At 51.4% G+C, this 16413-nt stretch overlaps 1 protein-coding gene across 6 annotated transcripts; it reads left to right on the top strand.

Annotated features, from left to right (window-relative positions):
* The first annotated feature begins 3288 nt into the window (after window positions 1-3288).
* Window positions 3289-16413, top strand: CTSB (cathepsin B). Of its 6 annotated transcripts, none has more exons than XM_086631443.1 (10): window positions 3289-3327; window positions 9235-9386; window positions 10266-10351; window positions 10758-10872; window positions 11092-11210; window positions 12550-12635; window positions 13337-13483; window positions 14150-14266; window positions 14800-14928; window positions 15023-16413. In XM_086631443.1, the coding sequence occupies exons 2-10, from the start codon at window positions 9261-9263 to the stop codon at window positions 15118-15120; spliced, it is 1023 nt and encodes a 340-aa protein (XP_086487569.1). In that variant the 5' UTR covers window positions 3289-3327; window positions 9235-9260; the 3' UTR covers window positions 15121-16413. The 6 variants fall into 6 exon arrangements, with proteins under 6 accessions (XP_086487569.1, XP_086487570.1, XP_086487568.1 ...); XM_086631444.1 differs by lacking the exon at window positions 3289-3327 and adding an exon at window positions 3376-3416; XM_086631442.1 differs by lacking the exon at window positions 3289-3327 and adding an exon at window positions 4874-5114.

Consider the following 16413-nt stretch of genomic DNA (forward strand, 5'->3'; position numbering starts at 1 on the left):
GATTGAGAAGGACAGCATTGACTTCTGAGGATGAATCATGATGTTCAAAGAAGGACACAAAGTCAAGAATAAAAATATGGAGGAACATGAGGAGGGCAAGAATATTGAAGACCTTAAAGAGAAAATTCTGTAGTGTCATTTTGGTAGTAACGTTTTAGTGGTTAGAAGTGGCTGATAAAGGTGAATTAGGAAAACTCTGAGTGGATACACTCAGATGGAGATCTGGCAGCCCAACTGCGCAGCATCGGCTTTGGAGTCAGGGAGGAGCACCCTTCATTCCTATCCTAAGCCAAGCCAAGCTATTTGCTTATTAAATAAATCTGCATTGTATACTCTGTCCTAAGTAAAAATGATTTTAAACCCTGGAGATAAAAAAAAATCATACCCATGTTATTTAAGATATCTTTTTTTTTTTTTTTTGATGGAAGATGAATGTCCACAGAATCACTTTTTCTTAAATTTAGAGGTGCTGGTCCTGCAGCAGCTTTGTTCAGAGCTATTTGCTGCTTAATGTTGAAGCAAAGACACAAGAGTCAATCAGCAATGATTTAACAAGTGATAAGAGAAGGTTGCCCAAGATGTCCTGGCTGGTTTCCTTATCTCATTCCTGTAGCAGTGGATTTTGCTCCAAAAGGAGAAGCTTGCCATGGCCTGAGCAAAAGCCATTTATTTCTCCAATCCACTAAAAAAAAATCATAGAATCATACAATCATAGAATGGTTTTCCTGCAAAAGTGGAAAAAAAAAAAAAGAGGTTGTTTCATGCCTGGTTTGGGCGCACAAGGGATTTACAAGCTCCCTGGATGACATCTTTAATGAGAAGAAACTTTCCTTAAAAACAACTTATTTCAAAAATCAGCATGTTTTCAACCCAAAGTGACTGCAAAAGAGGTGGTGACTTCAACACTTCCCCAAAGAGGGCAGAAAAGTCTGCAGTCCATGCAAAGTTTTAGTTCACATTTTTGGTTCTTGAAAAAACCACAAAGCATTTGCAGAAAATAACAAGCAGCTGCTGCTCCCGGACCAACAGCAAAGAACTTCAATATAACCCAAACTAAAATATACTAAAAATATAGAACAAGCTAAAAGGTGTTTTATAGGACTATGCACGTTTAAAATTGCTAATATTCAACTTCTGGGCAAAGACCTATTTGGAAATAAGGAGGAATAAAGAGGTAAACACAGCAAATTATTGGGAAAAATGAGCATTAGTGATGTTCTGACTCCGGCTCCCCGGCATCTCGCACCTGGTAGCACCAAGGACTTCTGAGCCGGATCGTACAAAGGGCAGGAGAAAAATTATTGTGTTCTTTTGCTTATGTTTTATGTCAACGAAACCTCACAGGGAACATGGAGAACTGCAAAACCAAACAGTAAGGAGCAGAGAGAAGAAATCCTGTGCGAGTCAGAGGGAGGTTAGGCAGGCTGCAAGCAATTTATTTACTTTTTTATTATTATTATTTTAATCACCAAAGCATAAATAAAAACATAGTGTCAGGCTCTACTCTTTGCTGGTTAAAAATTACATGTAAAGGCAGGCAATGGTCCAAGGACCTTTGCACACAGTGTATCAAAGCATAAATACGCTTAAACACAGTAACAACATCCCCAGTTTTACTGCTTAAGAATTGGGGTATGTAGTTCAGTGTATTAAATATTATTTTTCTGATTTCTTTTTCTGATGACTTCACTAGGAAGCCTTCTAAACAGAAATCAATCTTTAAAGTGTGAACGTGACCAAAAAATGATTGGATATAAGTAGCAGCAGGTGAAAAGAAAAAAAGTATAATCACTGATTTTCTGGAAAAAATATATAACAAACCTTCCAAAAAGTAGAATGCAAGTACTAAAACATATGTAAAAAACATGGATATGATGCACGATGCTTAATAAAAACTCAACGGAGAGAGAAGGATCTCACCAAGTGCCAAGGGATGGGATGCACTTTTACCTTGCAGAAATGCTCTCAGGTGTCAGGAGAGTTTGGAGCAGCCTTGCCCAGGTGCTGTAGATGAAGCTAGGAAGAAATGAGGATTAACACTGTTATTCCATCCTGTTTGGCATCTCCTGGTGTCCTGCTGTAAAGCCTGAGCTCTTATAAGGCATCTAAACCTTCCTGAAAGTATAGAGAAGCTCATCAGTAGCATTGCATCCCTCTGGCCTTTGCAGACCAGTCTTTCTGCTCCATCCATGCAGGTCCAAGCAGACCATCCCTGCTGCTCTCTGTTCCTCCTAACAAGGGCCCAGGGTTCCCCTTTTCAATGTCTTGAGCAACTAGAATCCAATTCTTCTAATTGAGCAACCTGATCCATAGCAGGGGAGTTGGAACTAGATGATTTTGAAGGTCCCTTCCAACCCAAACCATTCTGATTCCAGGCCGAATGGTCTGTCCATTTCTGAGGGTAGGGAATATATTTTACCCCCAGCTTCTTCCAGACAGAGGTGAGAGAGGTAAAAAATGGATGGTCTTTCTCATTCAGCAGCATTGTGGTTTAGAACAGGGCTTGAAACTGGCTCTTAAGACAACCTTTCTGTGCTGCTCGCACTTCTTCTGAAATTAAGCCAAAATGAGGGAAAAAAAGTCGATTAACACAGTAACCACACAGTATCACAGTAAAAATTTGTTGGACTTACAATCATAGAATGGTCTGGGTTGCAAGAGACCTCAAAGATCATCCAGTTCCAACCCTCCTGCCATGGGCAGGGACACCTTCCACTACACCAGGTTGCTCAAAACCCCATCCAACCTGGCCTTGAACACTTTCAGGGATGGGGCAGCCACAACTTCTCTGGGCAAACTGTTCCAGTGCCTCACCACCCTCAGAGGGAAGAATTTCTTCCCTAGATCTAATCTAAATCTCCCCTCCTTCAGTTTAAACCCATTGCTCCTTGTCCTACCACTAGGGACTTTCAGATGAAAGCTTCAAAGGACGTTGGCAGGATGGAGGTGGGACGGGCAGGGGATGGAGAATAGGATGCAGGAGAAAAAGCAGACAGGGTTGAGGATCGTTGGAGGTGGGATGCAAGCAGCTTGGAAGAGGAAAGGTGGATGGGATGGAAGCAGGCTGCAGGCAGGATGTGAGTATGATTGAGGAGGGACAGAGGTGAAACGCAGGTGGGATTGAGGAGGCATGGAGGTAGGGTGGCAGAGGGAGGCAGGCGGCATTGAGGGATCATGCGAGCAGCTCGGATCGGGAGAGCTGGATGAGCTGGAGGCGGGGAGCGGGCAGGATGCAGTCACGCTGGGGGCGGGCCGGCAGCGGGATGACTCAGCCGCCGGGAGCTGCCCCTTCCGCGGCCACCGAGGGAGCGCGGGGCCGGCGGGGCGGTGAGTCTCGGCCGGGGGGCCGGGCCGGGCCGGGGCCGGGCATAAGGAGCGCAGCGGGGGTGTGGGTGCGAGCGCTGCAGCGGGGGCAGGTAGGGAGCGGGCGGGGGGATGCTGGGGGCAGCGGGACATGCGTGGAGTTGGGAGGGGGGCGGGGGGGGTATGAGGATGGGGCCCCCGCTGCCGTAGGGAGTGGTGGGTCCGGGCGCGGAGCCCTGTGCCCCCGGGGAGGACCCCGGCCCTGCGCCCGCGGGGTGCTGCAAACACCCGCCTCGGGGTGGCTGCAGCAGCAGGGGCGTCTCCCACGGTTCCCAGCTGTGTTTTGGGGTCGTGTTTAGCCGCGGTGGGTGCGGGAGGGACGGTGTGCGGCTGAGAGGTGAGGTTGGTGGCGGGGGATGGGGGTGTTAACCCTCGGAACCAGCAAACCTCGCTTTTAATGGCAGAGGAGGCGAGAGGAAACCTTGTTTTCGGCATGAAAATGGGCCGGAAAAAAACCACAACAACCCAGCTCTGCTCGTCAGCTGATGCTGGGAGGTGGGTTTGGCAGCCGCTGGAGCGCGTCTGGGAACATCCCGGGATGCGCGGCCAAGCTCTGGCCTGGCACCGAGACCGTGGTGGGGAGCTGGGTGAAGCTGCATCACGTCTGTCTGACGTGCAGTAATATACAACTGACAATAATATACAACTGTCGTCCTTATATCACGCTCACGAGGTTGCTCTGCAGGCATGATCCGGGCAAGATCGCTTCCTTCTTGCCTTGACCTTCTGGTTGCAAAGTTGAGCACGCAGGCGAGGGCTGGGGATTTTTTTTCGATAGCGCAGGGTGGCTGCTGTGGTCTTGTGCAAGAGTCTGGTTTGTGGATTGGTCTGTAAAAGGAGGGGAAAAAAAAATAAAAATTAAAAAAAAAAAAAAATCAGTGCAGCTCCATTTGGGAGGAATCTTGCGCTTTCTGCGAATGCAAGCAGTGAAGGTGAGCGCTGCAACTTGTCTCAAGATGCATTTATTATTTTGCCAGATACCTAATCTGTGCTAATGGTCTGGCTTTCCTGGAAAGGAGAGGGTGTGGGGAAGAGTGATTCGTGCTTCTTGTTTGGGTTTGTTTTTTTGAAAAAAGAAGGCAAAAATATCAAGCCTTGATAATGCAGTAATAGCTGCAATAAAGTCACCAAGCCATGAGTTTGGTGCTTGGCTCTGGGGCCACCAAGCCTACCTGGTGGCCCGGCAAGCTGAGCTGGGTGGCTTTGTTTATAGCTTTGCTTTATTGTGGCTTAGAGTCACGCACAAATCCTGGCAGCCAGAACAAAGGACAAAAGCTGAGCCTGGGTAAAGGGCTGGTGGCTGGAGGAGGACACATGACTTGGGCTTTACTGAGTACCTCTCAACTTGGAGGGGTGGGGAGGGTTAGCGCTGTGAGGGAGGGACAGGTTTTATCTTCCTCAAACTCTTGGAAAAGGGTGTGGACATGCCTCCGTCTGTGCCTGGAAGGGTTTGGCCCAGACAGTAGAGGAGCTGAGAGGTGCCTCAGGGCTGTGACTTATCCCATGGCTTGACCTGCCCAAGCCCAATCATGTGAGCTGGGCTTGGAGTAGCCTGTTTTAGAGGTTTTGTTGCCTGCAGAGGAACACCCAGTTAAATGAGACTTGGGCTTTGATTTCACTTGTGGGTGATGGTGGAGAAGACCTTTGTGGTGGGACTCTGGGGTGAGATTCGATGTTGCGGACACTGTGCGTCTCCTTCAGCTGTGGGAACTCTGCTGGTATCTGGACTAAGGTGGTTCAAATAGCTGGATGTAAGAGCCCTGTCCCTGGGAAAACATGCAGGCAACTGCCTCTGACTCTGAGATCTTCTGCTCAGGAGGGATGGAGAAGGCCACCTGGGTGATGTCACCTCCTTCCTTCCTCCCTCTCTCTCTGCCTGTGTGGTTGCAGACAGCTAGCTGCCTGCAGTGCAGAGGGACTGCGGGTGGGTGGTGCAGCACCAGCTGCAGCTATCTCGCTCCAGGTGCTCTCCTCCCTTGCACGCTGCAGCTGCGCTGAGCAGCTCATCTCAGAGAGCCTTTGGCCTCAGCACTTACTCCTTGCTGGCTGGGAGGGGGGGATGCTCAAGGGTTGCACTGGGGTGGCCTAAATTTCCTTATTTTTAAGCAACCAGACAGCTGAATTGTGAGAATCCTGCCCAGGGTCAGGTGTGCTGGTGGGTGGCAGCTTTCTGTAGTTGTTTCTTTCTCATCCTTCAAGAAATTGCATTGCCAGATACTTCAGATCCCAAAGCAGGGGATTTGTCCTCGGCTCCCCGGTCTGCGGCCCAAGAGGAGGTGGGGAAGGTCGGGTGAGCAATCTGTGAGCCCTGAGCATCCTCCTGTGATCTGGAGAGTTTGCCAAGGTGGAGCTGCTGTGTCTTAGGAGTCCATCAGCCAAGCTTGGCTTGTGTTTTTGAGGCTGTGGTGGGACATGACCTGGGAATTCAGCCTTTGCCAGGGTTATCCTGAAGCTGCGAGGTACCTCCAGAGAGCTGGGGGTGCAAAGGGAAGGGGTCTCCTGGCGTTGCTGGAGAAACTCCTCTGGCCTGTTCGCCATGCAGAAAGACGAGCAGATATCTGCTGTTATCTGCCGTGCAACAGCTGTTATACAAGTTTGGTTTTGGTGTTGCTCTTTTGGTGGTGTTTAAAACGGGCTGTGGGTCTTTAGGGGTGTGCGTGGAGGAGATAGGGATGGTGGGGGAAGCACGTGTGTGATAACGCTGTCGTGGGAAGTGTTTCACTGCTCGTATCTGCGGGGGAGAGGGCGGTGATGGTGGAAACCGGCAGCCTTTTCTTACGTGCTGCGTTGGCGGTGGGGTTGGCGTGCCTCCAGCTGCGTGTGACTTGCCATCGGTGGAAATTTGTCCCACAGGTCCTGTGCCTGCACTGTCTATGTATAGATTTGCTGTACACAGGGCGCTTGCTAAAGCCGTGGGGAGGCGGGCGGTAGAGAGGAAGAAATCATGTGAGATCGAGGATTTCACCTTCTTTCTCCACCCAGATCTTGGGTTACTCCGTGCCATCCAGCTGAGAGGGTCAGCTCCCCCCTGAAACTTCATGCCCATAGGAGACTTCATAGAATCATGGAATGGTTCGGGTTGGAAGGGATCTTCAGGATCATCTAGTTCCAACCCCCCTGCCATGGGCAGGGACACCTTCCACTACATCAGGTTGCTCAAAGCCTCATCCAACCTGGCCTTGAATACTTCCAGGGATGGGGCAGCCACAGCTTCTCTGGACAATCTGTTCCAGTGCCTCACCACCCTCAGAGGGAAGAACTTCTGCCTTAGATCCAATCTAAATCTCCCCTCTTTCAGTTTAAAGCCATTGCCCCTTGTCCTATCACTACATGCCCTTGTAAAAAGTCCCTCTCCAGCTTTCTTGTAGCCCCCTTAGGTACTGGAAGGCTGATAGAAGGTGTCCCTGAAGCCTTCTCCAGGCTGAACTCCCATGTTTTGCTGCTTCTGCTGGGTTCACTGGCCGTCAGCCACGTCGTGGGGTGGATGTGATGCAGCAGATCTTAAACCATGAGCATCTGTCAGAGGCGAGACTGCCTGGTGTCTTTTTTCAGTTTGGTCTCAGGTTGCCTGGAGCTTGCAGTCTGCAGCTGGTGTGGTCTGGTAACCCGAGGCTGTGAGATGTCCCATGGCCGTCCATCAAGAGCTCCGTGCAAGCAATGCAGGAGGCTTTGCCGGGCGGGTTTCATCATGTCAGCAAATTTACAAGCATCCTGCTGAAAACAGAAGGATATCAGGTGGCTTCTGGCCTCAAAAATGCCTCCCTTCTGCACTGCAGGAAATAGAAAGTTGGCTGCAGAAAGTACAGAGGTTTAGGGGTTGGGTTTGTGGTTTTTTGTTTTTTTTCTTAAAGTTTTTTCATTAGAAAAATGTAATTCAGCTCAGGCTGGTCACCTCTAGGCTTCCTACGGCCATGTTGTAGGCACACAAGGCGAAAAGCATGCTAGCCTTCAAAATGTCTAGTTGTTTCTCTGGGCGTAACCTCCTTCCTGCTGTGTAAGCAGAGGAGCATGGTGGGGACACTGGCAACGCCAGCGAGTCTCCTCGTCGGTGAGAAACCTCTAAGCAAGCAAATAACACGTGAAACTCCTTCAAAGAGGTGAGATGGGAGGGTAGGAGGACACATGCTGTTGGAACTCAACTGGTTTTGAGTTGGGCATCCTGCTGAAAGCACAGAGAGTGGGAAGAAAAATAAATAAATGGTAAAAGGAGGAGGAGGAAGGAGAAGAAGAAAAAAAAAAAGCCCTTTTATACAGCTAGCTGCAGGCGCCTGGGCTTGTCGCTGGCGGAAAGTAGGACACTCCTGCTGGGTTTTCTTCTCTGTAAAGGCTAAACTTGGCGGTGAGTGGGTGGAAGCAGCGGGCATGGGAATGCATGTGTGTCTTCTCCATCTCCAGCTCAGCTGCTGCGGGGCTGAGGAGCCACCGGGAAGAGCTGTGTGTCGGCTCCTGGGTTGTATGTGCCTGGAAGGGCTTAAGCCCAGGCTTGGGAAGGTGATTACACGTTCAGCTGGCTAAGCTGAGAAGGAGTTAGAGGCTAAATATCTCGGCTCTTCAGGCTTCTGGGGAGGATCTGAGGTCTTGGGCTGCTCACCAAGATCAGAACTTGTCGGGGTGGGTGTGGGGTTGGTGGGAGACAGGGAGGTGTTGGAGGAGGAGGAGGGTACCTTGGTGCGGTTGCAGAGGTCAAGCAGCTTGTGGCACGCCTGAGTCAAGTGTAAGGACGCGGAGCGAGTGGTGGCTGCTGATGTTGGGGGTTAAATTAGAATTGGGCAATTTAATGTCAATTTGGTTAAAGGAGGTGGGGGAGCAGAGGAACCACCGAGCCCTGGAGCGTCTTTGGGTTGGGTGATGCGTCTGCTCCCGCACGAGAGGCTGTAGCCCACTGTCGTTATGCTCCTGGACTTTCCTTGTTTCTCTTTTCCCCAAATTGGGACTTTCCTGATGCTCTGTGCTGAGGGACGTGGCTTCACAGCCTTCCTTGGGAAAAGCCCCAGTGAGAGGGGAGCACAGGCAGCAGCCATGGGCAGCTCAGGTGGGCACAGACCCCCACCCCTGTGTAGGGTACCTACCTCAGGGCTGTGACCTCAATGAGGGTCTCCAGGGCAATGGGCTGGCCAAAATGAGGCTGTGAAGTCCAAAAATGTGACTTGGAGTGGTATCTTCAAAGGGAAGAGTGCTGCACTAGGGTGGGGGTTAGCAGGTCTTACTGGTTTGCTATGGTGGGGGGGAGTCATTCTATAGAATCATGGAATGGTTTGGGTTGGAAGGAACCTCAAAGATCATCTAGTTCCAACCCTCCTGCCAAGTGCAAGGACACCTTCCACTACACCGGGTTGCTCAAAGTCTCACCCAACCTGGCCTTGAACACTACCAGGGATGGGGCAGCCACAGCTTCTCTGGGCAACCTGTTGCAGTGCCTCATCGCCCTCAGAGGGAAGAATTTCTTCCTTAGATCAAATCAAAATCTCCCCTTTTTCAGTTTAGAGCCTTTGCCCCTTGTCCTATCACTCCATGTCCTTGCCAAAAGTCCTTCTCCTAGTCCTTATTGTCCGTTTTTGTGGAAGTAAACACAGCTTTTAACAGCCTCCAAATCCCTTGGATCTGCTTCAAAAGATATTTTTCTTGCCGATCCTAAGCCTGCTGTAGTTGACAAACAGGCCTGCCTTGTCTGATTTCTTATGAGGAGGGGGGTTATTAGTCCGTTCCTGTGTCTCTCCTGACCTTTGGAGTAAATCAGGATCGGGAGGGACTTCGTGCAGCCACGTGGTTTATCCTCCCACGTGTCGCTGGGGCAGTCCTCCGGCCAAACCCTTGCTCGCAGCCCGAGCCTGCCTTGGGAAGGTTTCCAACGATGCCCAAATCTGGCTGCAGGTGGAGTGTCCCGTTCCGTAGCCAAGATGTGGCCGTCCGTGTCCATCCTGTGTGTCCTGGTGGCCTTTGCCAATGCTCGCAGCATTCCTTACTACCCTCCCCTCTCCAGCGACTTGGTCAATCACATAAACAAGCTCAACACCACCTGGAAGGTGAGTACCAAGTTGCTTTTGGGGTTGGTTTGTTGAGTTTTTAGTCTTGATGGTCTCTTTATGGAACTTAATAGCTGACCTTTGGAAGTCTCACCACTGTGGTTGCATCAAACCAGCCTTGTTTCCCAGTTGACTTCTCCAATGAGTTGATGCCATGATTCCTGTGGTGATAGTAACTGTGCAGCTTCTCTTTAGAGGAGAATACTGATGAATTCACAGACCAGGAGCAATGCTGAGAGGAGAGGAGGCTCTGTGGGAGGCTGGAAGCAAACAGCAAGTGTTGAGTTGTGTTGGTGACCTGGCCAAATCCACCTTGGCCAGGCTGCTATGGCCAAAGCCTGGAGTTGGACCTTAGCTTGCTGGCCATGATCACAGAATCATAGAATGGTTTGGGTTGGAAGCCACCTTAAAGATCATCTAGTTCCAACCCCCCTACCCCGCCATGGGCTCAAAGCTCCATCCGACCTGGCCTTAAACACTTCCAGGGATGAGGCACCCACAGCTTCTCTTGGCAGCCTGTTCCGGTGCCTCACCACCCTCAGAGGGAAGAATTTCTTCCTTAGATCTAATTGACATCTCCCCTCTTTCAGTTTAAAGCCATTCCCCCTTGTCCTATCACTACACGCCCTTGTCAAAAGTCCCTCTCCAGCTTTCTTGTAGCCCCTTTAGGTGCTGGAAGGTGCTAGATGATGCACTGATCCTGGAAGGAGCTGTGTTGTTCTGTGTCCATATGTAGTTGGACTCTTGGCCCCTGGGTTTTAAAACAAGTGTCAGACACCAGCTGGGTTTGAGGGGAGATCTGGATCAACAGGCTGGTCCCAGTGATGCGCTTTTGTGGCTGTGGAGAGTCATGTCCCATTTCTCTGTGTCTCTTCCCAGGCAGGGCACAACTTCCGCAACACTGACATGAGCTATGTGAAGAAGCTCTGTGGCACCTTCCTGGGTGGGCCCAAGCTCCCTGAGAGGTGAGAAGATGATGAGGGCCCTGTAAAAGCTTGTGTGGATGCTCCTGGTGTGTCTGGAGTGGGTGAGGGTCTCCCCTGGCAGGCTATGAGAGCAGGCTTCCCCTGGGTGCAGCTTGCTGGACACCTTGCATGGAGTTAAGCACAGTGTCATGCATGGGTGGAACATCCACCTTCTGTCCTGCCAGATAGTTGAGCAGTCATGTGACTCGTGCTCCTTGAAGCTCAAAACACTGGAGGAGCTGCTGACCTGATCTGAGGGCTTCAGAAGTATTTGTTCTCCTTCAGTAAGCAAACAACAAGAGCACTCGTCCTCCAGGTCACCTTCAGAGGAGGATGGAGAGTCCTGCACACCCGCTCCTGTTACGCTGGTGTTCCTATAACAGGATTTCCCTCTTCTCACTTGCAGGGTGGATTTTGCTGCAGACATGGAGCTGCCCGATAGCTTTGACTCACGGACGCAGTGGCCCAACTGTCCTACCATCAACGAGATAAGAGACCAGGGCTCTTGCGGCTCTTGCTGGGTAAGAGCACGGGTGGCTTGAGGCCGTGTCAATACAGAGTTTGCCGGCCAAAAAACGTGCCGTTGAGTTTGCTACTGAACTGCATTAAATGGGGGGACGTGGGGGATCCTGTGGTCTCTGAACTTCTTGGTAGGCTTCCTCTTGCCAGGAGGTCGCCTGGTTTCTTTTCTCCTGGCCAGCTCTCATGGTCTTCCCTTGGGTTTTTGGGGCCGCCCGCAGGCTTTCGGAGCTGTGGAAGCAATTTCAGACCGAATCTGCGTTCACACGAACGCTAAGGTGAGCGTGGAGGTCTCGGCGGAGGACTTGCTGTCGTGCTGTGGCTTCGAGTGCGGCATGGGGTGAGCTGCTCTTGGTTCTCGTGCTCTTGAAAGGTGGGTGGGAGGAGTGGGAGTGCAACCTGAAGATGCTGATGGTTTCAGCCCTGTCTTCCTAGTCTCCCTAATGAGCCGGAAGCCCCACCGATGGTTTGTTCTGTGGATGCTGAAGGTAGGTGGGAACATAAAGGTGACTGCAGGGAGTGAAAGTCCCTTGGGGCCACATCCTGCCTCCAGGAGTAGCTGGGTGACAGATGGTGTAGGGAGGGCAAGCACATAGCGATGCTTCCCCATAGAGTTGTCATGTGCCTGAGCCAAAGGAAGGATCTTTCAGTAGAATTATAGAATGGTTTGGGTCGGAAGCCACTTTAAAGATCATCTATTCCAACCCCCCTGCCATGGGCAAGGACACCTTCCACTAGATCAGGTTGCTCAAAGCCTCATCCAACCTGGCCTTGAACACTTCCAGAGATGGGGCAGCCACAACTTCTCTGGGCAACCTGTGCCAGTGCCTCATCGCCCTCAGAGGGAAGAATTTCTTCCTTAGATCTCATCGAAATCTGCCCTCTTCCAGTTTAAAGCCATTGCCCCTTGTCCTGTCACTACAGGCCCTTGTCAAAAGTCCCTCTCCAGCTTTCTTGTAGCCCCTTTAGATACTAGAAGACTGCTGGAAGGTCTCCCCGGAGCCTTCTCTTCTCCAGATTGAACAACCCCAACTCTCTCAGCCTGTCTCCATAGCAGAGGTGCTCCAGCCCTCCAATCATCTTTGTGGCCTCCTCTGGACCCGCTCCAACAGCTCCATGTCCTTCTTATGTTGGGGACCCCAGAGCTGAACGCAGCACTGCGGGGGGCGGAGTGGGTCTCACAAGAGCAGAGCAGAGGAGCAGAATCCCTTCCCTCAACCTGCTGCCCATGCCGCTTTGGATGTGGCCCAGGATACGGTTGGCTTTTTGGGCTGCCAATACACATTGCTGGCTCATGTTGAGCTTCTCATCAACCAACAGCCCCAAACCCTTGGTTTTTAGACACCAGCCTTCTGCCTGTGGCTTCTGCAGTTGTTGAGAGCAGGGTGGGAGTTGTGTGACTTCTGCTGCTCCTGACAACAGAGGCTGACCAGGGACCTGGTAAGGAGACACCACTGCTTTGGGATTTGGAGGCATGGCTGCTTTTAGCTCCTTCTTGCCTGGAGGCCTTGGTGTCTCAAGGCCTAAAAATCCTGAGGAAGGCAGGGACAGACTTAAAAAGGTCCAATGTGCTCAAAGCTTCCCTTTAGCTATCTCAAGCTGGCTCCATTTCCCCCACCTCCCCCAAAAGGGGATGGCTCTGAGCAGGTTGGAGCTGGAACTGCTGTCTCTTTCTCTAGGTGCAACGGTGGTTACCCCTCCGGCGCCTGGAGGTACTGGACAGAGAGGGGCCTCGTGTCTGGGGGTCTCTACGATTCCCATGTGGGTAAGTCCTGGCAGATACCCTTGTGGAAGCAGAGAGGAGCATCTTGGCTCGGTTACAGGTTCATGTCCTTCAGGGTCCTTCTCTTCTGGTCTGCATCCTTGTGGCTGCTCCCTCCTTTGGGGCTGGGCTCAAACACCTCTGCTGTCCCAGCTGGCTGCTCCTGTCCCCATGGGTCCTGGTCACCCCTTTGGGACAAGGGTCACCAAGCAGCACCTAGTAGCAGGAGACCCATCCAGGAAGGGAGTACAGTGGCCAGACTGAACAACCCCACAAGGCTCCTACTTGAATAGCACAATCCACATCAGGCTGTGAGGGTTTTTTTTGTTCTTGCTGGTTTTGGACCAGTTCAAAACACTTCGGATGAGGGCAGGTGTCTTCCTGACGTGTCTTCCCCTCGAAAAGTAACTTCCAGATTGGTAACCTCTGCCTCTTCCAAGCGTGGCCATGAGTTGGTTCGTGTTGGATGGATCTTTTCCATCACCTTGTCAAGAGGGAGGTGGTGGGAAGCAGGTCCAGAGGGTGAACCCATCGCTGGTGCAGGGATTGCTCGTCCGGCAGTGGCAGACCCCACTGATCTGTGGGATTCTCTGGGTCAGAAGGGTCCTACCCTTTCTTGGGGCATCTGGTGCCTTCACCAGCATGGCTGTTGGGGACAGGGGTGCTTGGAGACAGGTAGTTCACGCCACCTGTGTTCTCGACAGGCTGCCGTCCCTACTCCATCCCACCCTGTGAGCACCATGTCAACGGCTCCCGGCCACCGTGCACCGGCGAGGGGGGGGAGACCCCCAGGTGCAGCCGGCACTGCGAACCTGGCTACTCGCCCTCATACACTGAGGACAAGCACTACGGTAAGGGAGGTGGCCTCCGACGCTGCTCCAGAGATGCTCCTTGTGGCAGCTGGGTGGAGTTGGTGGGGTTAGACTTCTTCCTAAGCTATTTTATGGTGGGTGTTTTCTGTGTCCTGAGGATGGGTGGTCCTGGAGCAAACATAAGCCTGGCAGATGCAGTTTGTATTTGCTGAGACTCTGCTGAGATGGGGGAACTGATCCGAGTCCTCATGGTGCACCTGCCTGGGTTGAAGAGCACGGTGCTGACCCTTGTGGGAGTCTGGTGTCAAAGCTACCTCCTTCCTACTCCTTGGTGGCAGCCATGACTGTCCCTGTAGGAGAATCTGGCTGTTTCTTGGAGACTTGTCTTAATCTTGAGTAATTTGGTTTGTTTTGGGAATGAAGATGTACAAGGGAAAAACTTCTCACTGGAGCTGCCTGGAATAGGTCTTCGGGTGCAGAATAGGAGTCAGGTTAAACCGTTCCCTCTGGAAAAGGGATGGTTGGAGCCCACTTTCCCTGCTTAGCTGTGTCAGTGCCTCTGGAGCAGCTGGGATGGAATTTAACCTTTCAAGTGGAGAAGGCTTCTTGCATGGGCATGCCAAGCAGTCACTGTCTAGCTGTTCCAAGACCTGTGTAGCCTGATGATGCTGTACTAGTGGTGGGACTTTTTTTTTTCCTCTCTAGGCATTACATCCTACGGTGTCCCTCGCAGTGAGAAGGAAATCATGGCTGAGATCTACAAGAATGGCCCAGTGGAAGGAGCCTTTATTGTCTATGAGGACTTCCTGATGTACAAGTCTGGTGAGCATCAGCACCAAGGCTGTGGGGAGCCCGATTCCCTGGTTCATCCATAGGGTCTGCCTTTTGGGGCCCTTGTCCCTCTACTCAAGTCTGAAAGGAGATCTCAAGTTCACACTGGCGTATTTAGTGTTCCAAGGACATGGGTAGATACCATCTCTTGGTTTATAGCAAGGGGAATAGGTGCTCGGGACTGGTTGGGGGGGGAAGCCCCAATGGGGACCCCCTGGAATTGCAGCTGAGAACAACAGCTGGGATTTTAGGTAAAATCCTGGCAGATGGCTTTCCTGGTGTGGCCCCAGTTCCCTGTTCTGAACCGCTTGGGATGTGCTGCCTTTGGGCCCCTTGTTGAGTGTCTCTGGGCTGACGCTTAGCATCTGTCCTTCCTCCAGACTCTCCATTAAGCTTCAGATTTCCATTTAACCCAAAAAACCCACCTTCTTGGCTGGTCTCTGGGCTTTGATATTGAACATCTCACAAGCTGAAGCAGGGGGTAGACGTGGTGCCCGTTGACATGCTGGCTTGTTGCCTTGCAGGGGTCTACCAGCATGTGTCCGGTGAGCAGGTCGGAGGCCACGCAATCCGGATCCTGGGCTGGGGAGTGGACAATGGCACTCCATACTGGTTGGCCGCCAACTCCTGGAACACCGACTGGGGGGACAATGGTGAGGCACCCCCTGATGCTGCTGGAGGGAACCCCTTTCCCAGTTCTACTTGGCGCATTAGGGAGGTTGACTTTTGCTCTTGGTGTGCTTCCAGGCTTCTTCAAAATCCTCCGAGGAGAGGACCACTGCGGCATTGAGTCCGAGATCGTGGCCGGCATCCCCAGCACGCAGCAGTACTGGAAGAGAGTGTAACCTTCTTGATCAAACCACAAATAATCCTGAGTCCCTGATGCTTTTAACTGATAGTGGGTTGGGTGCAGAGCCTCCCCCCCTCTAAGAGACTATAGTTGAGGTTACTTTATTAAAGCTTTTTATTATTTTAATATTTTTTTTTAATTGTATGGTGGAGCTGGAGGTGGAACTGCTCTCTGCAAGCCCTCTGCTCCTGGTGGGTCACAGCTATGGGGCATTTTCCCTGCTCGAAGGACTGCTGAGGACTCACCGGCCTCTTGCACCATGATATTTGGTTAGCCTGGACCCCTTCCAGCCCAGTCTGTTCCTGGGATGGTAGGAAGCAGTAGCTTTGTGCTGGGAATAGGGACTTGGTGGGGCAGTGGAGATGGATCCTGCTGGGAAGCCACAACCAGGGGTGATTTGCACACCCCTGGCTGGGTTGGTCTGACTGTTAGTACCTGAAACAAGTGGAGTTATGTTAGCATGTGCCTTGAATTGGCTAAACTTAGACCTAATTAATGACAAAATACTGATGAACTCCATGTGGGGCTGGCTCTGGCCTGAGCTGTGTTAAGACCTGTCCTGCCTGCAACGAGTCCTTTGCACATCACTTGCTCTGCTCCATCCTTTCGGCTGCTTTTGAAAAACCACTTGTTCCTCAGCTGTTTATCTGGTGTGTTTTGGGGTTTATTTCTGCTGTAGTCTGGGGTTATTGATCCTAGGGAAAGGCCTGGGCTGGAGCTCCACGAGCCTTCGATCAAATATCCTCCACAAGCATCTAGGAGCATGTTGGAAAGAGCAAACCACTTCCCACCCAGTGCAGCAGGTGGATGCCTCAGCAAGGGTGCCGCATCCCAAATCGGTGTGGTGCTTTGGGATTGCAGGTGCTGAAGGCTGAGCAGAGAGAAGGGATGGTCCCCAGGTCTGCTGCAGGGAGGTCATCCAGGTGCTTGGAGGTGTCTTGCTAACTTGCACACAACTGAAGCTTCTTTTTTTTTAAGCTACAGGCATTAAGGAAGAAGAAAAACCTTATTTTTGTTACTGGGGGGAAGTGTAGTAGCTGCGTAGGAGGAATCATGTGATTTGCCAACACTAATATAGTTAGCTGCTTTTTTGGGTTTTTTTTTTAAATATTTTAAAGCACGAAGTCTATTGCTGAGCTGAGGTTGCAGGTCTGAAACGTGTGAAGCAGGCTCTCCCTTGCACTGTAAAATAGCCCCTTACCTCTGCTTACTCGGACACCAGTGAGACAGAGCTGTGGTGTACACGATTGGAACAATGTGCCAATAAACGATTTCTCCAGTGTCTCAT

Source organism: Tauraco erythrolophus, chromosome 2 (assembly GCF_009769465.1).
Source record: "Tauraco erythrolophus isolate bTauEry1 chromosome 2, bTauEry1.pri, whole genome shotgun sequence".
NCBI classification, from domain to species: Eukaryota; Metazoa; Chordata; class Aves; order Musophagiformes; family Musophagidae; genus Tauraco; species Tauraco erythrolophus.